The sequence below is a fragment of the Phocoena sinus genome, chromosome 7, assembly GCF_008692025.1.
Source record: "Phocoena sinus isolate mPhoSin1 chromosome 7, mPhoSin1.pri, whole genome shotgun sequence".
Taxonomy (NCBI): Eukaryota; Metazoa; Chordata; class Mammalia; order Artiodactyla; family Phocoenidae; genus Phocoena; species Phocoena sinus.
Window position 1 is genome coordinate 43,886,107 of NC_045769.1, and position 26,234 is coordinate 43,912,340.

Here is a 26,234-nt window from a genome sequence, read left to right on the forward strand (position 1 = left end):
GCTTTTTGTCTCTTTCCATTCTGTAAGTATAGCCTTCTTTGTATCATAGTCTGTGCCTTTGCTTTTCTCCCATCATCTTTGGTTTCTCTGTGTATCAGTTAGCTTTTGCTGCATAAAAACCCCAAAATTTAGTGGCTTAAACTCTAAAACTTATTAATTTCTCTTATGCTGTGGGCTGTGTGTGGTCCTTCTGGTCTGGGCTGGCTTGGTTGTTGCTGGGTGGTCTAGCATGGCCTTGTATGTGTCTGTCTCTGCTGGGATAACTGGGCCCTTCTCTGTTGGGCTCTCAAAGAGGTCAGCCTGGGCTTTCTCATACGGCAGCAGTGTTCCAAGTGGATCAGAGCAGCAGCGTGCTGGGCCTGTTAGGCTAGACTTGGAACTTGTACGGCACCACTCCCATCCATCGTGTGGGGAAAAGCAAGTCAGAGTCCCCTGAGATTCAAGGGACAGGGAAATACATTCTGCCTCTTGAAAAGAAAAGCTGCAGAGGTTTTGTGGCCACTACAGTTTACCACACTCTACTTAACTCAGTCTCCCTTTCAGTTTTTTCTTGCTCTTTTGTCTTTTCTGTCTGTTCCAGTTCTGAGTTTTCTTCTTAGCTTTGACAAGGTAGCTTTGTATCACACTATTCCTTTTGTTGTGAATTTTCTTTTTTTGCACAAAATGTGGATATATTTAATGCAACTGAACTGCATGCTTAAAATACTTAAAATAATAAATTTTCTGTTATGTATATTTTACCACAATTTAAAAAACTGAGATGCCACACTGGAGAAACTCAAGTTGAAGGACATTCCTAAAACATCTGAGCAGTGATACTCAAAACTGTCAAAAACTTCAAAGACAAGGAACGTGTGAGAACGTGTTACAGACCAGAGGAGGCTAGGGTGATATGATGACAAATGTCACGTGGGGTCCTGGCTGGAGTCGTGGGGCAGGAAAAGGACGCTGGGGGGAAGTGATGAAGTCCAGGTGTAGTGTCGAGTTAGCTAACTGTCATATGCCAAGGCTGGCTTCTTGGTCATTAGAAATATTCTGTGGTAATGAAGTGTAAGTTCTTTTTTTTTTTTTTCCAGATGGGAAAATTGGTCACTGTTACAACTGACGGTGATTCTCATTCACAAAAGCATTGAACTTCTAGTTGAGACAGGAAAGGAAGCTAACTCATTTAACTATGAGTGCGCTAATGATCTCTAACCTTCGCCTACGCCTGACAGATACATTATTTGTCCAGAACATGACGACGTTATCGCTACATTTATATAAGATACAGGTGTCTCAAGATTTTAACCTCAGGTTTAAAACTTAAACTGGATAGTTTCCCCAAATAATTGACTCCTCAAGTACTTCTCTGAAAGCGTTAAAAATAACAGAGAACAAAAATAAGAATCGAGCTGTCACTTTGGAAGGTCCTCTGAGTTGTGTAGCCACAGAGCAGCGCTCTCTGCTCAGTCCCCAGTGCTTAGCTCGGTGCCTCGGAAAGGCACCGACTGAGTAACTGCTCAACAAATAGCCATAACTCAGGCTTACGTTTACTGAGGGTGTGCTCTGTGCTCTCTTTACCCGGTAACAAGTTTCCTTCTCCCAGTGTCCTGTACGGTTGGTGCTTTTAGCATGACGTACAGTGGATAAAGGTGAGGCCCAGACAGTTTATTTGCCCGAGGTCACTCAGCAAAACTTGGCATTGCTGGTGCGGGTTGATTGAGGGACTGAGTGAGTGAATGAAAGGGCTGAACAGCCCTGTTATTTGTTATTGATCTTGTACTTTTTGTTAAAACTTATCTCAAGTTTTAAATACACATATATGATCATATTTATTTATTTATTTATTTTTATTTTTTTGCAGAGATGTGAATGAGAGAAATACAGTAAAAGGGTACGTGAAGTACTTTGCGCTATATTTTACGATCGCTTTGTTTGTGTATGTGTTGGCTTAACAGTTCCCAGCCTTTTAAGTATTCGTACCCTGTATTGTCTAGGTTTCGAAAGTTCAACATTTTGGGCACTCACACGAAGGTGATGAACATGGAGGAGTCCACCAATGGAAGTCTGGCGGCAGAATTCCGACACCTGGTAGGGAGATCAGTTTCCCCCTTTACTGTTGTGTCTGGTTTATTAGGACTTGATTTGTGCTCGAGTGGCACTTGGTGCCCTGTGTGATGGGCAGGGCACCCCCTAGCAGAAGGCTTCCTAGAATTCATGGCCGGTAGCTTCAGCAGCACTTGGGGAATCTTGGTCCCCCCTCCTTATCCCAGGACTGTCCACTCTGTTTCCTGCCAGTCTTCCTCTCAGAGATACCTTCTTGGGGGGTAGTGATCTCAGTCAAATATTCCATAAACCAGTGTGCACATAAGCTATCTATCTGTACATGGTTCCTCCAGGACCTCAGTGATTACCCATTCTAGATTCTTGGAATTTTCCCAGAGGTCATTATTGCCCCACATCCTGACCGTTCCTTCTCCCCCTCCAAGCGTGGCAGGCCTCAGGAGTCTCCCTTTGGCCCCTTCTTCACCACCTCCCTCCTGGGGTCTTGCCCACAACCACTGTCTCGAGCACTTTGTCTCCAGAGGAGTAGGGCCCGGGCACCGGGCAGTGGAGATCAGCAGAGGGATTTAAGTGGGTGGTGCTTTCTCTCCTCTCTCCCTGAAAATCGGGGCTGCCAGTTGTTCTGTAGGTGTGTTGGTGCTGAGCGCTGCGCAATTCCTGGGCTGGAGCCTGCAGGGAGGTTCAAAGCATCCTTTTTTTTATTGGCAACCATTTCATGAACCCGCAAACTCATAGTTGGGAAGCTAGACCTCGTGTGAGAGCCTCGGTCCAACCCAGGAGTCTGAGGGTGTCCGGAGCTGCTCTGGGGGCTCCAGGTTGCCCCCTTAGAACCTGCGTGATTGAAGTCCTTTTGAGGGCAGTGCCCTGAGCCCGGGGAGCGTGCGACAGCTAATGAAGGTGATGGGGGATGGTGCGGGAAAAGCTAGCCTGGGGGAGGGAGCAGGATGCTGTTCCCTGGGATCCTTCTCAACCCTGTGGTGTTCGCAGGCTGTCAGAGTGATGGGAAAAGGCACTCTCCCTCATGAACCCACACAAGGGTCACTTCACCTCCTGTTCTGCGTTCTGAAAATAATTTCACTTCCTTCATTCTTTCTAAGTCCCCACTTTGGTTTGATTTGTAGATGAAAATAGCAACTTTGATGATTATGGTACTGTTTACTAAGATTTTTTTTTTTTGTAGCAACTGAAAGAACAGAAAAACGCTGGTGCCAGAACCAACGAGGTGAGTCTTTCTCTCTTGTGATTGGTCTCTAACTAGCAGGTCTGTCCAATGAGGTTGGCTCCGTGGCGCTGGGGGCCAGGGACACCTCACAGAGGGGTGAGAAGCAGGAAGACCCGGCAGGGAAGGGCAGTGGACAAGCTTTGGGACATGGTGTATCTGTCATAACGGTGAAACCACTCTGTGCTTGTGCTTTATGGTTGTCAAGTGATTTTGCACATGAATTTATGGGACCCTCAACAGACAGCCCAGCAGAGTAGGTACGGTGGGCTACTGTGTTACTCACATTTCACAGGTAAAGAAGTTGGACCACAGGAAGTTTGCAGGATTTAGCTAAGCGTGCACAGGGAGTTACTGTCAGAGCTAGAACTAGAGGCCATCTTCATTGACTGCCCTGCCAAAAACGATGTGTGCCGAGAGGGTTTTCCTGCCACGTGTCCCCTACCCAGTGCATCATCCTTCTGTCAGTTTCATTTTCACGGCCAGTCCTTGAGGAACTGTGTTTGTGATGCCTTCAGATATGAAGTATGGGCAGAGGACAGAATGCCTGGAGTTGCTTTGGTTTGGACCGCTCGTCGTCCTTTGTGCCTGCGTGGCACGCACGCTGTCTTTCCCCATGACAGCCAGCAGAGGTCGTGTGGAACAGTGGGAGAGGCACCGGCCCGGGCCTGACCAGCCCTGGTTTGGATCTTGACTATCTTTGTGACCTCCCGAGGATTTAGTTTCCTCTCCTGTGAGCAGGGATGGCAGCCACATCTCTCTGGTTCTAAGTTGTTGGTGATGCTCATGTAAGATAATATGTATGAAGGTACTTTGAACAATATATAACCTTTCTACCCATACCAAGGCACTTTATGACCAGCCAGGCTTATGCAAATCAGCCCTCCCGATAGATAATCACACCTGGAACACGTGTACACTTTCCACCCCATGCCAGCCTGAGGTGTGCAGCCCGCACACACCCTCAGAAGGGGCTGAGGGCCAGGATGCCTTAGGTCATGAATAAACCCATTAGAAGTTGCTGTTTCCCTATCGACACTTTTTTCCCCTTAATCCGTATCCCTTGCCATAATATCAGAAATCTGAAATCTGATCTTTGAGAGAACAGTGAGATACTCGGGATAATGAAATCTGGGATAGTTGCTCAAAAATTGGAATGTTCTTCTGAATTGCAGCTGGTTAGGTTCAGGCTTTCTGCAGCCTCTTGCAAAAAATGCTTAGTAGGCTCTTGCAAGTTGCAAGATCAGTGAATGAATCGCTATATTCCTTTTGTTTCCCTTTTCTCTTTTAAGGGTCCTCTCATCGTTACTGAAGAGCTTCACTCCCTTAGTTTTGAAACCCAGTTGTGCCAGCCTGGTTTGGTCATTGACCTTGAGGTAAGACTTACATGTTCCAGATGTGGAAAACTTTATTTTTACTTTAAACTGTTACGTGTATTTTTATTCCTCAATTTTTATTTTAGACGTATTTACCTAATTGCTAAAAAAGATTATTGTTTTCAGCCAGTACTATCTTGATGTTAATTTAATCGTTTGGGCAGCTAGAGAACTGAATTAACCTTCGGGTACTGTAAGCTAAATGTTCCAGTTGAGATGTCCTATGTTAATTTTTTATATGAAGCATTGAAACTTATTTCTTAACTGAAAAGATATAACAAAGACATATTCAACTACGAACCGAAGAACATAACTTTACATTCTTAATTTTCAAATATAAAAGATAATGCAGGGGCTTCCCTGGTGGCGCAGTGGTTGAGAGTCCGCCTGCCGATGCAGGGGACACGGGTTCATGCCCTGGTCCAGGAAGATCCCACATGCCGCGGAGCGGCTGGGCCCGTGAGCCATGGCCGCTGAGACTGCGCGTCCGGAGCCTGTGCTCCGCAACGGGAGAGGCCACAACAGTGAGAGGCCCGCTTACCGCAAAAAAAAAAAAAAAAAAAAAAAAAAAAAAAAGATAATGCAAATGTACAGGAATCCCTTGCTTAGTTGCGAGGCTGCATAGTGGTCTGAAGGTGATGTTTCTGTGATTCAGATGATTTCAAGGTCTTTGTCCTCTTCTAGACGGCCTCTCTGCCCATCGTGGTGATCTCCAATGTCAGCCAGCTCCCGAGTGGTTGGGCCTCCATCCTGTGGTACAACATGCTGGTGGCAGAACCCAGGGTATGGAAAACACATCTACTTTTGTACCAGGGGTTAACCAGAGACCTCGTGCTCTAGCTTCTGCATATCTGAAAGAGCCCCTAAGGGCCAGATGTTGAAGGAAAAGTGGCACAACTCAAGTGGCATTGCTAGGGATCGGAGTAATTCTGGAAAAGCGAAGCACGTGTATGTATTAGAAATGAGAATTATGATTTTCCTTCCATGTGAATAAGCTCAGGCAACGGATGATTTCGTACAGCTTTTACTGTGGAAGAGGTCCTTTATTTTTATGCTTTTTAAAAAATGTATATATGCTAAATAAGCCTGCTGCATTCTTAGAGTGTGGGTACTCTAATACGGTTGATTAATTACAGTTGATGCTGGTTATTCACTGTACTTAAAGTCCTTTAAAGTCGCTGTGAACACTGAGTTGGCAGATACTGAACCACTGCATCTAGGGGAAACACAGGGTTAGGTTCCCATGAGCCTCTGGCACAACCTTTGCATTTGCTGATCAATACATAACCTTGTTTTGTTTAAAGATCCCTTATCTAATATACTTGTTGATTCATTAACATTGAACTCATGGCAAGCAGCTTTATAACTCACATCTGAACAAAGCTTGTATATCACGTGCATTTTCTCCATAAGGCACTTTGGAACACTAGACAGCACTGCAGCCGTGCCCTTGAGGGCCATGTTAAAAATGAAATCACCAACAAAAAAGCATACGAAAATGCAAAAACCGTGGCGCTAAACAGACCTCAAAAAAGACACTCGGGTATAGTATGAGAGCTGAAATAGGAAGGCAGATCATAACTTTGTTTGACCTCACCTGGAAACATACATGTTTGGCAACTCAAACTTTTCACTGCTGTGTGCCTGGGTACATCTGCACATGACTGCAGAAGTGCCATGAATATTGATTTAGGAATTAGATTTTAGTGAGTTGATGAATTCACAAATGTGAATCTGCAAATAATGAGGATTTCTCTTCTTTAGCTGTGAAAACATCTGTGTGTCATAGATGAGAACTGAACTTTGGCTCAGATCCATGTTTCAGTGCCAGGCTTGTGACTGGTGGCTCGTCAGTAGCCCTTAGCTTCTGGGTGTTTTCTCTCTAGAATCTGTCCTTCTTCCTGAACCCGCCTTGTGCACGATGGTCTCAGCTTTCAGAGGTGCTGAGTTGGCAGTTTTCTTCCGTCACCAAAAGAGGTCTCAATGTGGACCAGCTGAGCATGCTGGGAGAGAAACTTCTTGGTATGAGCATATTCACTTTTTACGTAACTAACAATTGAAATTCATAAAATATCTTGACTTGCTCCTTTCCCCCTCTTTCCTCTTTATTTTGTCCACGGTAGGAGAGTGTTAAAATCTATTGGCTTTTCCACCAGCAGTTTATTATAGCTAAGTGAGAATGATGCCTCACCTTAGAAGGAGATAGAGACCTGATGAAAGATTTAAATGAATCACTTCCCCATTATCTCATATTAACATTTCTGAGCAGGGTTCCTAGGGGAAAGATGTCTAAATTATGTAAAATATATTACTTGTGGCTTAAATTCTTTGAGAAATAGGAAGTTTTATTAACCTTGGGGAGAAAAACAGCAAGCCCCCAACATGGTAAGAATAAGGTCTTCGGGCTGCCCACCACACAGCACACGCCCAGGTCTCTTCCATCAGGTGGCCCAGGTGTGAGGAGACACTGTCCACATCAGGAGGATGCCCGTGACCAGCACTGCCTGATGGGCAGGGTGCAGCCCATGATAGAGAATTCCCTTTCAGTGGCTGATGTCATGGATTTATTAGTTTCCCACACTAAGCAAACCTAAGACCTACTAGTCTCAAGGTCAGATCTTCAATGAATGGGACTATCTGAACTATTTTTTTAAAAATCCATGGTCACCTTTTTGCCAGATTTGCTTTCTGTATAGCAGAACTGCATGTACTGCAAACACCAGTAGGCTTTCCCTAACCAAATGGCTCTCAGCAGTGCCTTCTCTTGGCCATGCAGCTGTCACAGTGAGAGTCTTGTGCAGTTTAATAAAAAGTAAGAAGTCATTCCTATTCCTTTCCCTTATTTGGTGAGAGTTAAGACAGATATCTTTTCTGCCTACAGTGGCTTATTTGGGGTTCTCCGTGAAGAGAGATGTCAGGCTCACCACCTCTTACGGCCGGGCTTCTTCAATTTGTGTAGCTGATAACCCCGAGGCTTCCTTCCCCTCTCATTTCTCTCACTGGGCTTTTGATTTGCATCGACCTCCCTGAGCCTGTGTCCTATTTGGAGGAGGACTGAGGGAAATGCCTAATTAATATCTAAAATAATCTTGTAAAGTCAAGTGTCAGTTAAATCGATCACCTAGGGGTGATCTTGGTCTTAGTTTGAACTTGAAAAAAATTCCTCAGGGTCACCGGGAGAGGAGCCTGCCAAGGAGGGAGAGGGAAGCAATGGGAAATGATATTGCACAAGGGGTACCAAATCGAGGCTTCTCCAGAAAGCACAAGTGATTGTATTAGTGAATCTGAGAATATCAGCTGTGTACACACAACCTTCCTTTGCTGAGTGTTGGCTCTTTGAGAGCAAATACCACAGCCATCAGTCCAGCCAAAGCTTCAGAATTGATTTCCATTTCCTTAAAAAACTTATTTTTATTTGTTTAGGTCCCAGTGCTGGCCCTGATGGGCTTATTCCATGGACTCGCTTCTGTAAGGTGGGTGCTGTCTGGAGTTTATACTGTGAGTGCTTTCCGCTCTCTGTTGAGGGTCTCGGATTTCTCGCCGCGGTGCCGGCTGCACTGTGCTTGCTTTGGCGTGTTCCTCTCGCCCCCGGAACCCCTAGGGCAAGTTGTTTACTTTCCTTCGGCGCGCTGAAGGTTAGTCTCCAAGTGCGAGTCTGACAGGAAGCACCTGCCTGGGTGATAACATTCTCTCATATCCGAAATGAGTCTTCTGTTTGCTCACACTGACCCCTGGCCTGGCAGCGTTTTAGCTCCGTCCATGAGTAACGTGTGGTCTGTGCCGGCGTAGACAGCCTGCTGGGCCGGAGCGGGTGTCTTGAGCCTGCTCAAGCAGTGAGACCAGTTGGGGGGAGTAATCAGACCCCGCTAGGGTCACCAGACAGTGCTGACAAGCTCACGCTACTGGAGTTTAGTAGTGTGAAGGCAACTGGTATTCTGGGATCACGCTGGAGGTCATTCCCTGGCTGGGTCGCTAATGTTTGGAGAGGGAAGCAGAGCCTGGCTCAGGAAATGGAGAGGTTGGTGTCTGAAAGCTGGTAAGAGGGGAGGGACGGCTCTGTAGGGGGCAGTGCTAGCTTTGGCAGCTGGGCAGTCTTTGCAAACTAAAACCCGATGGCGGGAGGAGACACGCTAAGTCACTGTTTTGGATTTCTTGGTTTCTAATGTGTGCATCTGTATACTTGCAGGAAAATATAAATGATAAAAATTTTCCTTTCTGGCTTTGGATCGAAAGCATCCTTGAACTCATTAAAAAACACCTGCTCTGTCTCTGGAATGATGGGTAAGGGCCATTGATGGGTGTATTTTTGAAACATGTGTCGAGCACACGCTCCATTGCTGCAAGGCTGAGATAGGCCTGACCCAGACAGACTTCATTATTTGGCAAGACTTGGGTGCATCTCACAGAAACAGATGCTAGCAGGCTGTCCCTTCAGGCATTCACGATAGTAGACCCTCATAAGATTAAAATTATATTTTCGTAGTATATGTATATGCATTTTCAAAACTAAATTTAAAAACCCTGAGTGCCATTCATGCCTTCATTCATTCTACGAAAATTTCTTGAGCGCCTGCTTTATTGCCTCCAAGTAAGGAAGAACAAACTTTTTTGACTCGGTAAATTGTTTCTAATGTTTTCCCAGGGTCAGTTGATATTTCAGAGGTCTAGAATATGAAAATGGATTGTCTGAGCCTTTCTCTTCACTAGAAAGGACACATGAATTTAGACATTCTCATGGCCTTCAGAATCCCCCGGTGAAATGAAAGGCTCATTGATCCAGCAAGTATTTACTGATCATCTGTAGCATCCAACGGGCACCATGTTAATGAGCTTTTTTGGGACTTCAGCATATATATGTATGAGTGAAATGCTTCCTGAAGTGTCAATGAAATAGATTTTAAAGCATCTGAAATAGTTGATACCTTTCTATCCTGTGTTCTTGTGTCAAGTTGCAGTCATCTTGATTTGTAAGTGAACGTGAAAATTACAGTCATGACTGAACCTCAGAGTACCTCCATCAATCCCTTTCCATGTGCAGGTGTATCGTGGGCTTTATCAGCAAGGAGCGAGAGCGGGCTCTGCTGAAGGACCAGCAGCCGGGGACATTCCTGCTGCGGTTCAGTGAGAGCTGCCGGGAAGGGGCCATCACGTTCACATGGGTGGAGCGGCCCCAGAATGGAGGTGGTAAGCCAAGGCGCCTGCACACACACCGATTCAGAATGTGGGTGCAAGCCCTTCTTCTTCTCTGCAAATCAACTCATACAAATGATGAGCTTTTGACATACAATCGCAGCTCCTCCACTTATCCCCAGCTGAGCTTCCCCAGTAGGATTTAATACATCACCAAGGGCTATTTGGGATTCGTTGCCTGGAACATATTGTGCAAATGATGATTTTTTTTTTTTAAAGACAAGGCCACATTCTTTCCTTTTTGTCAGGTATGTCACCTGTAGGTGAAAGATGCGAGTCAGTATGACTGGCAGTCATTTATTGGGAGGAAACCCACAGTGCACAGGCGTGAGCTTCCAGACCCATGGAGGGGAATCCCACGTGGAGGTGCACGGATGAGGGCAGGCTCCGTGAGAGGGGTCCTGGGACTGGGTGCAGCCCTCCACCTTGCCTTCTGACAGAGAAGGCTCGTGCACGTTTATCTGGGTTATATCTTGGGTTTCTATTTGACCAAGTGCATCCATGGCAAAAACAATTCTGAAAACCTACGCGTTATGAAACAGGTTTCAGTGGAGACAAGAAAGTGATAAAGACAGACTGGTGACTTTTCACTCTTGCTTGTAGTTTGCTCTGTTTGAAGGATTGGAGGGAAAACTGATTTGTTCCAGTGACTTATGCTTTCAGTTAGAAGATGCAAAAAGATAGGATACTTTTCTTGTTCTATTTTTTTTTTTCTTCTGGTAAAAAAACAGGAGAGCTGGGATTAGAGCCCAGTGAGGACAGTAGATGATAGAGCCTGCCCTTTTCTTCTTCTCCCCCGGTAGTTCTTTCCTGAACTTGCTGAGAGATGGAACTAGCGAACCAGGCAAAGATGAAAACCGTTGGCAACCGGAAAGTTTAAAGCAGGGCCGCACCAGCTACAAAGCTTTGGTCTGAAGTTCTAGAGCAGAGTCCCCAGAGCACCTGGCAGCAGCCTCTGGAGTGTGTGCCCCAAAAGTGAAATCCTGGATCAGTTAGGAAGCAGGATTCCAATGAAGTCTGGGACTAAGACCAGGAGTGAATTAAACTGTGTTTTCTTACATTAAGGATTAGAGAAAAAAATAGCAAATAGGGTCTCTTTTTGGTTTGTTTAAAAAGTTGTCTTCCATGTGTTGTTGTTGTTTATTTTCATTTTTCAATATGAAAAGAAAGACAAAGTGAGTTTATCTTCTAGTAACTTAATCTATGGCTTGAGCCAAGAAGACCCAATTAGTAATTAGTTATTTTAAAGGTATTTAATAAATTTCTTTTGGCTAGACTTACAAATCTAAGTAAATAATGACAAATGCAATATTACCGAAAGTAATGATGGCCTTTATTTTTCCTATTTTAAAGAAAGGATAATAATCTATTTAGGAGTAAAGCAATTACATGCTCTGTGATGTAACTCCTAGATTGTGTTTAGTTCTTACCAGGTTCTGTCAAATCCATAAACTCTGCAGTGTTTTTTTCTCTCCTCTATTGTTGAGGGATATTCTGTGGGACTCACTTTGCTTTTCTTCCTTTTAGAATCTTGCTTCCATGCGGTTGAACCCTACACAAAGAAAGAACTTTCTGCTGTTACTTTCCCTGACATTATTCGCAATTACAAAGTCATGGCCGCTGAAAATATTCCAGAGAATCCCTTGAAGTATCTGTATCCAAATATTGATAAAGACCATGCCTTTGGAAAGTACTACTCCAGGCCAAAGGAAGGTAAGTGGGCGGAGTGTGCAAGCATTGCCTGATGAGTCATAGCACAGCCCAGTCGTTCCTGTGGTCGTGTTCTCCCTTCATCTAGTCCAAAGGTTTGTGGGAGACAGGCGTTAACCCCACACACTGCCCTTGCCTTCCTATCGGTGCAAGGTGTCGGCACAGACTCCCCCCATGCCATGTCACTAGCCCACCCCTTCTTTTGAATTGGTAAAAGCAGGCTTTCTAATAAACACAGCGCAGTTGAAACATAATACCTTGTTTGGCCTGATACAGATAGTAAGAAAGGAGTAAATGGTTCTTGATCTCAGGGGTGTTGGAGAAGGTCCATTTCTAGTCGTGTGTATTTGTTACATTTTTACTTTTTCTACGTGGAGGGGTAAAACGTAGGACCTGTGACGGTCACCTGCTTTATGTCAGCCTGCTCCTGAAATTGAGGAAACGGAGGCCCGGGCGAAGTGAAGTGGTCCCTTCATGGTGACCTGGTAAGTTATTAGGTCACATCACTGAGAGCAGGTCTAAGTTTAGCACACGGGTCTCCCTCTGCTTAGTCTTCATTGAACCGCATTTGAGAAAGTGGAAGTTAGACTAATCTGGTTTGGAATACACCAACAGACTTAATGATTTTTCAGGATCAGTAGTCTCAATTCAGGATCAGTAGCACAATTACTTTAGATGCACCCAGCTTACCTTGACAGATGTGTTTATTACACCAACCAGGCCAGGACCGGAAACCGGATAAAACTTCTGTGGGATTTCAAGCCTTGGAAAGAGAACCGTCTTAGCTTGACTTCTGTGCTGAACGTGCCTCCCCTTTTCATCTGGTTGTTTCTGCTTTCGCAGTACAATTTCAGGTGACCCAGGCAGGGAGTCTAACCTGACTGCCAAGGAAAACAGTCCAGTCTTGATCAAAGAAAAAGTTGATTGTTCTTGTGTAATTTCTGCTAACGGAAAGTGTACGTGATGTGTTTGCTTCTAGCCCCAGAGCCTATGGAACTTGATGGCCCTAAAGGAACAGGATATATCAAGACTGAATTGATTTCTGTGTCTGAAGTGTAAGTGAACACAGAAGAGTGACATGTTTAAAATCCTCAAACAAGCCCCACTCCTGGCTGGGGCCTGTTGAAGATGTTTGTTCTTTGCTTTTCCATTGTAATTGTTGCTGCCACCATCACAGATGGACCTGTGGAAAGATCCTAATTAGAGATCCTGGTGTCACTGCCTATCAGCGTTTTATTGCCTTTATAAAAACAAACAAACAAACAGCAAACCAAAACAATCCAAAAAAAAACAAAGTTGTATTTAAGGCATATAAGTTCTCCCCAAACTGATATTTTGAAAAAGTGTAAATAAAATGAACAAAAATCGATCAGAGTGGGCAAGCAGTTCTTTTCCATCTAGAAAAGGCCAAAGTAATGACTGAGATACATTTTTTTCCGTTTGCTTTTATTTTGTTGTTTCGTTTTGTAAAAGGTAGAAAAAATTTTCGAAAAGTCATTGTCAGTTATTTGGCCTGCAGCACTGTCTTGGGGTGAATGGATGTAGCCTTCATGTAAAAACCCTCTGGAGCAGCCTTATCTGCATACAGACCTCAAGGTAGGGATGAGGGACTCCCCAGACATTTCTCTGGCGCTTCTCGGGCCAGGGTAGGTGACACAACTGCACAAGCTCGTGCCCATGTTCACCCAGGCAGAAGCGGTGCAGGATCCAGACTGGCTATATCTGGCTCCCATCTCTAGAAGACAGTGTGTTTCCCAAGGGGCCGGGCTGGGGACATGAACCTCTCGGGATCTGTCCTTTTTCAAATGTATTTTACAAGTGTATACACGTCCCTGAAATAAACATCTAAAATGATGATTCAGTCACAGGCCAAAGATGAAATGGCAAAGTTTGCACCGCTGCTTTCATGATCTAGATGTTAACATTTCCTGTTTCTTTCTCCCCATTTTAGTCACCCTTCTCAACTTCAGACCACAGACAACCTTCTTCCCATGTCTCCTGAGGAGTTTGACGAGGTGTCTCGGATAGTGGGCGCTGTAGAATTTGACATGGTGAGTACCACACAGGGATGCTTTCAGCACGCTGAGTGTTTGCTCTCTGAGGCAGGGAGGGTGCCTGGCAGACCCTGGGCCTATCTGTGAGTTCTCAGAAGGAGCCTCTGGCAGAGCCCAGAAGGGTGTTTTTTAGATTAGCTATGACAAGTTGGAGCTAGCTGTGTTTAAACAAGCTACGTCGTCACCAGGATTTTTACTCCTGGCCTTCATCACCTTCCAAAAAATAATGACATTTCAAATATTTAAAAGCTCCGCCTCTGCCTTTTAAATTTGTCCACATAGAAATCTCATATGTTAAGGAACTAGGATTTCTCTGATAAGAAAATGTTTTCCTTTTGTCCCGTTGTTTCAGCACTGTGTCTGGGTGAAGAGGTGTTATTTTTAGGAAGGGAGGAGACTAATGCTTGGTATACAGTCATTATAGAGACTTGGGCAGCCACAGCAAAACACTTTACCTGATTTGTGTTTGAGAACTAACTTGTACCGCTAGCACCTGGGGCTGTGAAGGGCTTTGCCAAGAGTAAAAAGTTCAAGGAGTGAAGCAGAGTGTCACGAGTACGGTGATAGGGATGGAAACAGGGCTGTCCACAAAAGAGTTCATCTTCCTTTGGGAGAATGTTTTTCAGTATGTCAGATAGTATTGTTTGCCTGTCAACCTGAAATGCTTCCCCTTAAAGATTTTATTTATTTATTTATTTTGATTGGCTGGATTTTTGCTGATGCTGTTTTAATTTTAAGCTCTTTTCCACATGAAGCTATTCCAGTTCATTTTTTATAAATTTATCTACTTTATTTATTTAGTTTTGGCTGCATTGGGTCTTTGTTGCTGCGCACGGGCTTTCTCTAGTTGTGGCAAGCGGGGGCTACTCTTCATTGTGGTGCGCGGGCTTCTCATCGCAGTGGCTTCTCTTGTTGCGGAGCACGGGCTCTAGGCGTGCAGGCTTCAGTAGTTGTGGCACGCAGGCTTCAGTAGTTGTGGCTCACAGGCTCTAGAGTGCAGGCTCAGTAGTTGTGGCACACGGGCTTAGTTGCTCTGCAGCATGTGGGATCTTCCCGGACCAGGGCTCGAACCCGTGTCCCCTGAATTGGTAGGTGGATTCTTAATCACTGCACCACCCGGGAAGCCCCCCAGTTCATTTTTTTTAATTTGCTTAATGTTTTAAAGAAAAGCCTCTCTGAGTCATTACTGGCCCTTCTTCATCACTGGTGCCTGGCACAGACTGCTCAGCGATGCAGGAGGGAGGACAGGATTAGGGGAGAGGGCGCCATCTCCCAAGGTTCAGGGTCGCGCATCCCTGTGTTCAGGGAATGCATTTGTGCGGCATTAGTAATATCTGTTTAGACTCAGGTTTCTGGTATGTAACCTTTTCCTTATCCTTTTCCCTCACTTGAAGAAGTACAGGCTAAAATCTTTACACCCTCCTGACTGTTAAGGCTGAAAAAAAAATCACTTAGAAAAATGCTTAGGTAGTGTAATAGCACAATAGTTCTGTTCCTATTGGCGAGTGAAAGATGAACCTTGTACCTGTGTACGGTTGCATCCTCTGTTGGAATGTAGCTCCCCACACTGCTCTGAAGTGTTTTGTGAGCCCTACACAAAAATGGAATAGCTGTAAAGCCCTATTTAGAAAGTGTAAGATCGATGGACAGAACCAAACAACAGCGCGATCTTCTTTTTCTCCTCCTTTGCTGTTCCTAAGCAAGTTACATCATCATCGTGGTCATCACCACCATTAATAGGTGACACTTGTTAAGCACTTACTGTGTACCAGGCACTCCACGGGTAGTAACTTAGTGCTCACAACAGCCTTCTGAGTTAGGTATTATTGTTTTTCCCACTTTACAGATGTAGACAAAAGAGGCTCTCCAAAACTATGAAACTTGACTAAGATGAAGTAGTTAGTAAATGAGGGAATGAATATTTGAATCCACCTGGGGTGTCGCTAGACTGCGTGTTCTTGTCTACTCTCCTGATGCCCCCCCCACAGAAAGCTGGCCTCTGATTCATTCAAAGCCTGCACCCAAGAGAAGCTGTTTGCACTTGACACTGAGTATGTGTTGTTCTGGTTTATTAAGACGAAGGCAGCGTAGCCTTTGGGTGAGAGGCCTGTGTTTGGGATTTGGAGATCAGAGCTCCAACTCTGTGACACCATTATGCCCTGTGACCTTGAGAAAATAAGATGGATTAGTCCCCTCCATCTGTGCATGCAGTATGACCGCTTTCTCTGTGCTCTCGGAACGATACTGTGAGAGCAATTTAATTACTCTAAATAAGTGCCAGGAAATGGTTTTATGGCTCTGGATCCCCTCTCCCCCTGCCCAGGAGCCATCCATTTCATTCCAGATGATTTCATTCATTTCATTTATAGAATAAATCTATTTTTATATACACGCACACACACAGATCTCCAGAGTAAACCCATAGAAGATTTAAGAGCTATAATATGGGCACAGCACTGGTTAGACAAAATTAAAGTTGGATTAGTCTCCGAATTGGGTGGACTCCACCTTGTCTGTCCCAAATCGTCCTCAGCCTTGGCCACGATTTCCTTGCCACATCCATCCACTCTTGGAGTTAGGGCTTGTGCTCTGAAATAGACCTTTCGAGGAGCTGGCTGGTTTCGGCCATGTCTGGAGGTTGCAGCTCTGGACCAGGGGGCCCTGGGGCCAGCGCCTGGTGCCGCCTCAGGAGCAGGAGGACCGCAGGCTCCTGAGAGACAGAGCACCAGTGTTTTCTGTAGCCTGGCTTCAGTGCTTGTTTAGTCTGGCTTCCCTGTACAGTAAACTTCTTCCTCTGGGACAGCATGAGAACCAGTCTCCTCTCCTAGAGGCCTTTGGGCAAAGCTTGGACAAAGCTGATAATAATTTAATGATAAATATTAAATAACACTTATTAATTGTCTGCTATTTTCCATCTAGTCTACTAAGCATTCTACATATGCTGTATAATTTAATCCTTTCAACAAATCTATCTGTTAGAGACTATCAGTCTCCTTTGAATAGATGAGGACCTTGGGATTTAGAGGTTAAGTAACATGACTTGGTCACACAGCTAGTAAGAGACAGTGACAGGATTTGAACCCAGGGTCGCTTGCTTTCTCTCTCTCTCTCTCTCTCTCTCTCTGAAGACCACCATCTTTACGTACTTTACTCTCAGCCAGACTGAAACATAGGGGCAACTTCATTGTGCTTTTCAATCCAAAATATTTTCCTAAGAGCCCACTATGTACCACCCACTATTGAGTACTTGGGATTAAAAAAAAAAAAAAAAGGACTCGGTTCTCAAGAGGCTTGTAGCCTAGAGCTGTGTTGCTGTCGGTGTTTTGGGTCTGAATGATTCTCTGTTATGGGGCCGTGCTATGCGTTGCAGAATGTATAGCAGCATCCCTGGCCACTACTCACTAGATGCCAGTAGCACACACACCTCCACACCCGGTCATGACAATCCAAAATGTCTCCAGATGTTGCCAGAGGACAGAATCACCCCTGGTCGAGAGCACCTGGTCTAGGGGGAGAGCCCAGCATGGAAGTGAGATAGGAAGTCGGTGGCAGGCCGGTGTCCTTTGGATGAGCAATTCACTGCCTCCGAAGGGCCCTGCTGGGGGAGGTGGAGGGGGTCCTGATGATTCTGCTTCTCTAGCCTCTACCTGAAACTCATTCGTTTGTTATTCCTGCTGAGTGGCCTTTAAGGAAAATTCATCATTTCCCCCAAATCCCTCTCTCCCTCTGGCATACAGCTCAGCATTGCCTCACTCTTGTTTTGCATGAGCAGATTTGCCACGTTGCTCTGTCCCCAGACTTGCATAACAGCAGAAAGCTTTATGCAGCTTGGATGAATTGACGGAATTAAGCCAGCAGGCTGCAGAGTAATAATCCATCAGCTTAGGTGACATAAAAGGTTTCTATTAGTCCAGGAGAAAGGATAGCACATGCTGAAGGCCCTCTAATTCCATGGTGGTTTTTTGCCGGGGGATGTGTCTTTCTACTACTCCATTGTAGAACACACAAGTAATGTTAAATATATGAGTCTGCGTTTTACAAGAGCAGTGTAATAAATGTAACCACATTTTCTTTTCACAGATGAATGCAGTATAAGAGCATGAATTTTTCTCATCTTCTCTGGTGACATTTTCCCTTCCCACCTGTGACTCCCTCCTGCTACTCTGTTCCTTCACATCCTGTGTTTCTAGGGAAACAAAAGAAAGGCCAACAAATTTGCTGCAACCTGTTGATAGCAAGTGGATTTTTCCCTAATTCAGAAACATCTGTTACTCTGAAGGGCTTCATGCATCTCATTGAAAGTAAAATTGAAAGGCCCTCTCCACAGAGTGGGTTTTACAAATAAAATACATCCAGATACACCAAAATCATCAGAACTAGAATGAGAGTCCTTTGGGAAAGGTGAAATATTTAGCAGCATCTAGCAAATGCCATGCCTAGAGTCAGTGCTCCATTGTTATAGGTGGCTGGGTAGATCACACGGTTATTTAGGCAACTGCTTCATGCAGGATTGGCATACTTCTCTTCTGGAGAATTCTTATTTGTTCTCTCTGCTTTAAATGTGGCTAGAAGTTTTCCAGTGGTTTGCCTATGAAATAGTGCCAAGTTAAGTTTACATAGTATTCCATCACCTCTTTATTGAAGGTAGCCGTCCTGTATCTGGGCAGAGGATAAAAGTTGTGTTCTTTATTATATCTTCCACACTAGCCATTGAAAGCTAGAGACAAATTCTCTCTCTCGGGAGAATTAGTTTTTCTCTTTGTTATGGCTTTATGATACTGGCTAACATCAAAGGGAAGGAAGTAAACTTTCCAGATTCGTGAGTAGTGTTTTCCGTTTAAACTTTAATATCCAAAGCTGAATATATTCTGCCTCCATCACGGTCCCTAGTAAATGAAACTGTCTTCACCGTTCTGTCAAGGGAGCCAAACTATTAACAGCTCTCTTAAGGTAAATCCTGTTATTTTTCAAAAAGTTGAAATTAATTGTAGATGTAGACAAACTCCGAAATTTATTGCATGTTTCTTAAATGGGTTCACTTGTCTTTATTGTTTTTAGCTGGTATTTAGTCTTAGTCATAAAATTTTCAAATTGAGAAGAGAAAATAGTAACTGACAAATCATTAACCAGAGATTATGAGAATCAGATACTTTGAAAACTCATCCTGTGTAACTGCGTTGAGAATTGCGTATCTTTCACTGATGAATGTGTTTCTCTCACAAATACATTGCAAATGGTTCCACGGTCTCTCTTGTGCTTTTTCTAGACCCTTTTTGGACTGGATGATGTTTTGTGAAGTGTGTTGTGTTACTTACCTCGTCCCTTCATTAGCACTGACATGCAAAAAAGTGGTTTAGGGAGTGGGTTTGACAGGGTTCTTCTAGATAACATTCACAAACTGCTGTCTGCAGGTGCATCTTATTTCTCTACTGTCACCACCACAATCATACTGTTATGTAAATACTGTATTTTTCTGGTGGGAATAAAGTTTCCTTGAAGTCTATCTCAAAATTAAAGCTAAAGTATAGGTACTGCATTAAATATAATACGCACATGGTACTTTCCTTGGTATTAAACACAAATCAAGGCCTCCTCTCAGATTTTACATAAGATGATTGACATCAACCTGACTGGGTTTGCGTTGACTTTTTAAATTGAAATGATGAAGGAACAAAGATGACAGTTAAATTGTTCCTAATTGCTAATATTTAACTATTTGGTATATTTTTGCCCTCTAAGAATGCTTTGGCATAGTTTCATTTTACTGCACCAGTCAAGAGACTTTGTTTACTTTTAAAAAGTATTAAAATTATAAAGTTAGTCTCTTACAAATATTTTGTATAAAGATTTTAAAAGTTACTGGCATTATGTGTAGGTTTGATGTTTTTCTCATCTTTTCTTATGATTAAGCATAAGAATATATCAGTCCTTATTTTTAAATATGATTAATACCGTTTTCCTAAGTGTTACCCTTTCTTACCCAGATTAAGATAGGTTGGTGGAAGAGATCAGAGGAAACATTATTGAAACAAGCTATAATGAGTACCATAAATAGCAAACAAACGAAAGTCCTTTGGTCTTGGGGACCACCAGAGCTGCCTCCAAATGCAGAAGTAATTTGGCATTTATTGTAAAGTGGATTTCAGTACTGCTATAATGCAAGTTTTTAATTTTAAAATACATGTAAAATGGGACTCTGTATGGTGTCCATAGCAGCATCTAAACTCCACACCTCCTTGATGAGGTATTACTTTCTGAGAAGTTACTACACCCACACAAAAAGCTGCCGTTCTTTTCTCCAAAAGTGTTATAAGCTAGAAAGCTGTGCCTTTCGCAAAGTAAAAGGCATTGTGTGCTGGAAAAAAATAGTAAACTAAAAGAATTGGCAAGTTAGATGTAAGTCTGGCAGGTTAGACGCAACTGTTGTTCGATGAGCTATCAGGGGATAGTGGTATAAGCTTGAATTCCGGCCTCATAGCAAATATGACTGTTCTCACCTCCCTATCTATAGTATTTACATCTAGGAAATATAAAGTTTCTTCATAACGAACATGAAGAGTTGTATTTCTCCAGGGAGTGAAGTAGATAATGCCCTGCCTAGCCGGTATGTTTGTATTTCTATATAATCGATCATTGTAAGAAGTCACTGAATAGATTCTGGCTAAGGGATGTTTGTGTGTTTTAAGAGTATTTCTGGTATGGGGTTTTATACGCCTAGGACTTTTATGCACCACTCAGGACAAATTTCTCCCTTTTCAGGAAAGTGTCTTCTGAGACGGCAATAAATAGATTTTGCTATTCTGTCAGCATTCAGTGATGGAAGTCTATTTGTTGCCTGTAAGCTGAAATGGGATAGTAAGTCTTAATTGAACAAAGCACTCCTTTCACATCTGACTACCCCAGGAAAAAACTAGAAGTTGTTTTGAAAGCTCTGGTACCTACTTTTTGAACTGGGATGCTGTGCCCAGAGTAAGGGGTCCTTACTCAAGTGGCTTCTTGGGTTAGTTAAGGTTCATTCATTTACTAGTTCACCAGATATATATAGAGCACCTGCCATGAGCCAGGCACTATTCTAGATGGTTGGGAAACGGAGTCGGTAAACTAAAACAGACAAAGATCTCTGCTTTGGTGGAACTTAAGATGTTCTGAGATACTGGATCGTATGTTCTGGTACAAACATCTTACCTATTAAAACTTAAGAAAGCTTTTGTGAAGCAAACATAGCCAAAAGCTACAAGTAATTTAAAGGGTATACAAAAATATACACAATTTCAAAGTAATGGCATTCATCTATGAAAGGGTGAGAAGATTAGATTAGAGATTTTGGATATCTCTTTCAGTTCTAACATGTCAGTAATACAGACAAACACGTTTGACTGCTATAGCAAAGGAAATTACTTTGTGACAAACAACTTTGCTGAAAATGGGCAGCCATGGTATACGTGGTGTTCGTGTACCTTCTCTGTGGTTAGAAAACCATATGCTAACCCTAAACCAGAGGTTTCTGGCATTGGGAGTGAATGCCATTTCACACACCCATGGACCAGGTGGGAGCTGCCATTACCAGCTTGTCCTACGCAGACCCCAGTGTGGCAGCTCCACAAATAGATGTCAAGACTTTTGTGAAAATACCTTCTCTTCTCATTAAAGGAGGTTAGAACCCTCCTAGTGCAAGATTCAATGCAGCAAATATTTACTGAGCACCTCCTAACTGTAAAAGGATAGTGTCAGCTTCTAAGAGGACTAGACACATGCCTGCCTGTCTTCTCACCTTCAGGGATGAACTGCTTACAGAATTTTCATCTTAGTCATTGAGGTAACCCCACTGGACACCGTGCATAGTACCTGGCCCACAGAAGGCATTAAAAATGCCTTGACATAGTTCCTGTGTTCAGTGGAGTTCCCAACCCAGTGATACAAGAGGAAACCTTTAAAAAAATTCATTTTCAGTTTTTTTTGATACATGTATTTATTAAGCTGTAAAAAGCAACACTACCTAATTTCATTTAAAATAAATATTTTCCAATTTCAGAATACTTAAAACTTACAGTTTTAAGATTAGATTCACTTTGGGAGATTCTGGAAGCAAATACATTCATAGCTGTACAATCCCCAGGAAGAATCTAAATCCAACATCAGGTCATTCAGTCCCTGCCAAGCAGGTAACAGCACTAAACGGTTGATAGCTAATCCAGCTCTGCAGCTAAAGGGCAGTGTGGGGCAGCAGTGGGGTACAGCACATTACACTCAAAGATGAGATGATAATTAGAACTGAGACCAGCAAAAACAACAGTGTGTACAAAGCTTTAAGTAAACACCACCATGTAGAGCTCTGTGGTACAGAGCTAAAGCTGATCCTAAAGCCCAAACAGAAAGATCTTTGGAGTATACTGATGGCAGCCGTTAACAGCACAGTTAAAAGCATTGAAATCAAATGTACTCATTATTATCACCAGCCAACAGCAGACAGCCAGAACAGGAACCAGTGTACAGTCATAAATAACCTCATGGGTAAATAAGGGCACATTTAACTAAACCACAAAGATTTCACAGAATAGTTACGGTCTGAGAAAAGATGAAAACTCTTTGTTCCCAAATAATAGCTAGAACCTCTTTTTATTAGAGAAAAGCCTCAAAATCATTGGTAATCATCTTTAAGCTGTGTAATTGAACCATCTTAATGTTTCACACAGAGCAAGCTGCCGTTTGAGCAGTTATTTCAGTTGATTTCTGTTAGAGTGTCTACCCCATAATATCTTTGGGAATAATGCTGTTCCTCTGCAGCGTTTTACATATACCACCTGTCTGCATGTCTCGGTAGATCCATGAGGCAGGAACACAGCAGCGGGGCTGGACACCCACCCACCATACTCCCCACAGAAGCACACACACGAGAATGGCTTCATGCCTGATGCAGCTCAGTTAAGGAACACCGGCCATGTTCCACCAAAAGAACACGTCTAGGTTAATAAGGGGGCAATGGCTGAAGTCACTGATTTAGACTGGAAGCAATAAAACACTTGGAGGCTGCTGGAGTGGGAAAGGAGCCATTAGGCACGATAAAGCTTGGAAGCAGAGTGTGTGCTGATAGAAAAGGAAAAAAAAAAGGAATTTGCTACATTAATGAAACAACCAGCATTCATGTAGTTGAGGGTTCTGCACATTTCATTAAACACAGCTTCAAAGAAGTCCATTTGTGTGTGTGTGTGTGCGTGTGTGTGCTTAATATCAGAAGTCCTTATTAACATACCCTTTTACCTCTGAGGTATGACAGGATAACGTATGTGTGCAGTTCCTCTGCAAGACAAACGATGGGTCTCGATTTAAAATGAAATGGCCTTTTCTTATTATTAACTAACTCTAAAGTCCACAAAAAATATATGGTAGAAAATCAGGAGAAAACTGGAGTGATCTAATGATCCCCCAAATAGAACAAATATCTTGATGCAGACTCTTAATGACAGGTTTAAAAACAAATGTTATTTGTAGCAGTTCCCATACCTTCATAATAACTTTGGTAGCTTAGAGCACTTCTGAATTTATCTTTATCCTGAAAGCTGAAAAATATCTTCTTAAAGAGCTGAAGTAGCACATCCCTTCCTTTTATTGGCCGATAAATTCGACTAATTTGTACTTAGCTTAGTAATTTGTCTCTGGTTCATCTCCTATAGACAAATGGCATGGTCACGGCTCGGATGCCAGGTACATGAGGCGTTTTCTGATTTATTGTGGAAAACATGAAAACTGCATAGTATGCCAGCACCCACTTTCCCAGCTAAAGGAAAGAGGCAAATAGCTAAACATCTGGGAAGAGAGGCTGGTCTAAGGGGATATAGAAAAAGGAAATTATTTCAAAAATTAGTTTAACTACATTCACACATATGTTTTGATCACCAAACATATCTTAAACAGATTCCCTGATAAAATCTAGTCAGAATTGGTCTATCCTACTAATAGTTATTAACTATTATACTTTCTAAAGAGTCACATCATGAACCTAGGGTGACAGGTGATATTTCAAACACATAACCATAAGTGCATATAACTGTCCAAACACTCAAACTAAATACATATTTGAAGTCATGAAAATCACACAGTTTTGCTTCTAAAGGCAGCCTTGACCCATTTGGACAGACTGTACAACAGAGTTTAGTTTATAAATGCATATCAGCAGATCATCACCATAAATTGAAAAGTCACAAAATACACAAAAATAAATCACGAAGACCACACAGTTAAGCTAGCATTGGTAACTGTTTCTTTTACATCAAATTATACAATGCGCGAGGTAAATATTGCTCACATTATGGAGGGAGATTGTTTTATTTCTATTTTTTCCCAAAGAGATCAGATTTGTCCTGTGTGCACAATGAAGAAAACTCCAGTAACACTGAAATGACAAATGTTGTAAAATATACATCACTACCAGATAGAAATACACATGTTCTTCATAATCATTTTCCACAATTAAATAGGTAAGTGATTTAAATCTTGGGCTTAAGACCATTATAACAGTCCATCAAGATTCTTATGGACGGTTTGGTTCTCCTTTCCATTGTCGGAATCTCCTTGAGGCGTGTACTGGACTTGGTATTCCTGCAGGATTTTAAATACATCATGGTGTCCGAAGTGCAGCGCTTCATCCATGGGAGTATTATTCCACCTAAACAAGTAGCACAGCATGGACTGGGTCATTAGATAATTTCTGTACAAAGATGATACTCTAGCATTCTTAGATTTTAAATGCCGGTTAAAGGGCCATTCAAATTTAGCTGTTTAAGCAATATTACAAGTAATATTGAAGAAATGCAGAAAGGGATTTATAATCCAAAAAGTGGTCTTGGAGACAACTTGGGATATGGGGAGGAAGAGAAAACTACCTTGTGCAAAAGGGTCTTGTTCACATTATCTAAGTGCTTATGAATGGGAAGTTCTAGTGTTGACAGATAAGATAGACTCTAGTATTTCTAAACTTTAACTTCATGGAAAGCCCAAAGGATCATTCTTTAAATAGAATGTTCAAAGAAAAATCAGCTCTATAGCATCTATCACCGTAGCCTTTGGTAGAAAATGTGTGTTCCCGTCAATGTAAAATCACAGTAAATCTCAGAAGTCTGGTAATAACCACGATCTTATTAGGGCTCAAATATACTTTGGAGGAGCAAGACTGGCCTCAGAGGAACTGACATTTTCTTCATCTCTGGTAAGGATGGGACTCTAGGGGCTCAGTTGGACCACTGCACAACCAGAAGAACAACTACCCTTTCCCTAGGAAGTGTGTTTCTGAGCTGTGCTCTTTAGAGTCATATAGATGAAGACTGGAGATAAGAAGAAAGGAAGAGTTGCCAGCAGTGGTTAACCAGCTAATTAGCCTTTTGAAAGAGGAGCCAACACTGTAAAGCACAACCCAAGTAAATGACAGAGCAAAATATTTTTGAATAAAGTTTGGTAACCTGTTCTTAATTTTTAAAGTCAGGTAAGTAACATTTTACATGTATCTCTGTGCTTCTCAAAAAAACTGCTGAATTAAGTTGCCTTTTACTTCTACATTGGCCTTCATTAAGTTAGGGAGTCAGTGGCCTGAAACCGGGAGGTGGGGTGACTTTTCAATCATCTACAGCATATAATTATCTGTCTTTCTGGAAAAACTGAATGTTAACTGCAAGTTATCTTTTTTTTTTTTTTACAACGCTTCTTTTCCGTGAAGTAATGCAAAGTATCAGCTCTAAAGTATACACTAAGTCTGCTCAAGCCTATTTGACAATTTGAGGTGACACTGATTCTATGACATAGAGAAAGAAGACGTGTTGGTCTAGCTTACATTCTCAAATCATGAATACTCAGTTACCAAGTTAGTTACTGAGCTAACTTTTGCCTCTCAGATGGGTGTTTCTGCTTTCACATTCCTAGGGGCCAATTTAAGGCAAAACCCAAAACAAAACATTTTGATCCTTATACATGCAAAGCACAGTAAATATTTCCAGCCTGTAATAGCGTTTTACTTGGGATTATAAATACTGGGGGCAGGGGAAAACACTCTCTTCAGTTTCTTGCTCTAGAAAGAGCTGGTATGGGCATTACATTTGAGGATAAAAGGGAGCACTGTCACCCTAACATGAGGTTTTAGAATATTGCCAATAAAGATCATGATTTTAGGTAATCAAAGTGTTACCATACTTACAAAATTGCTAACAGTTTTCAGACACTGATGTCATAACTTTTCTGCATATCTTGCAAGCTGAGCTAATAAAACCCAAACCACTAATTTAAAAAATAGTAAAACCTTACTAAAACAGAAAGATCTAATAGCTAGAGAATAATCAACTTGCTCCAAACTTACTTCATATAGTCCTCAAATACCCAAACTCCTAATCATAAATATCAAACCTCTCCCACCAAATATTTTTTTTCCGTTCTTCTAAACCTTTATTCTCATTACTCACTGACTCATCCAGTTATGTAACCCCAGTTATATAACATGCCAGTATATTAGTACAGGCTTTACTTTAAGCATATGCATATATGTAAGCTGCACTCTTACCCCTCCCTTGGCTATCCACTTTGTGAACAGTATTTTACCGCAGGATGAATGTCAATTTTCCATGTGGACCAGAACATATTCCAGGCATATTTCTCCCA

At 42.6% G+C, this 26,234-nt stretch overlaps 2 protein-coding genes across 13 annotated transcripts in view; one reads left to right on the top strand and one right to left on the bottom strand.

The window, feature by feature from the left end:
• Positions 1–18,835, top strand: part of STAT1 (signal transducer and activator of transcription 1) — a 43,825-nt gene extending 24,990 nt beyond the window's left edge. For 5 of the 8 annotated variants that reach the window (XM_032638661.1, XM_032638663.1, XM_032638660.1 and 2 more), the window contains 13 exons: positions 1,847–1,876; positions 1,980–2,073; positions 3,227–3,268; positions 4,558–4,641; positions 5,326–5,424; positions 6,528–6,663; positions 8,065–8,114; positions 8,828–8,922; positions 9,680–9,825; positions 11,359–11,544; positions 12,521–12,596; positions 13,493–13,592; positions 17,676–18,835. In XM_032638661.1, coding sequence (XP_032494552.1) covers positions 1,847–1,876; positions 1,980–2,073; positions 3,227–3,268; positions 4,558–4,641; positions 5,326–5,424; positions 6,528–6,663; positions 8,065–8,114; positions 8,828–8,922; positions 9,680–9,825; positions 11,359–11,544; positions 12,521–12,596; positions 13,493–13,592; positions 17,676–17,690 — 1,153 coding nt within the window. In that variant the 3' untranslated portion in view covers positions 17,691–18,835. Of the gene's footprint in view, positions 1–1,846; positions 1,877–1,979; positions 2,074–3,226; positions 3,269–4,557; positions 4,642–5,325; positions 5,425–6,527; positions 6,664–8,064; positions 8,115–8,827; positions 8,923–9,679; positions 9,826–11,358; positions 11,545–12,520; positions 12,597–13,492 lie in introns of all 8 variants that reach the window. The other 3 variants (XM_032638659.1, XM_032638658.1, XM_032638662.1) reach the window with 2 other exon arrangements.
• The window catches only part of GLS (glutaminase), an 85,730-nt gene continuing 77,224 nt past the window's right edge, over positions 17,729–26,234 (bottom strand). For all 5 annotated transcript variants that reach the window (XM_032638666.1, XM_032638669.1, XM_032638672.1 and 2 more), the window contains one exon: positions 17,729–24,258. In XM_032638666.1, coding sequence (XP_032494557.1) covers positions 24,102–24,258 — 157 coding nt within the window. In that variant the 3' untranslated portion in view covers positions 17,729–24,101. The remainder of the gene's footprint in view (positions 24,259–26,234) is intronic.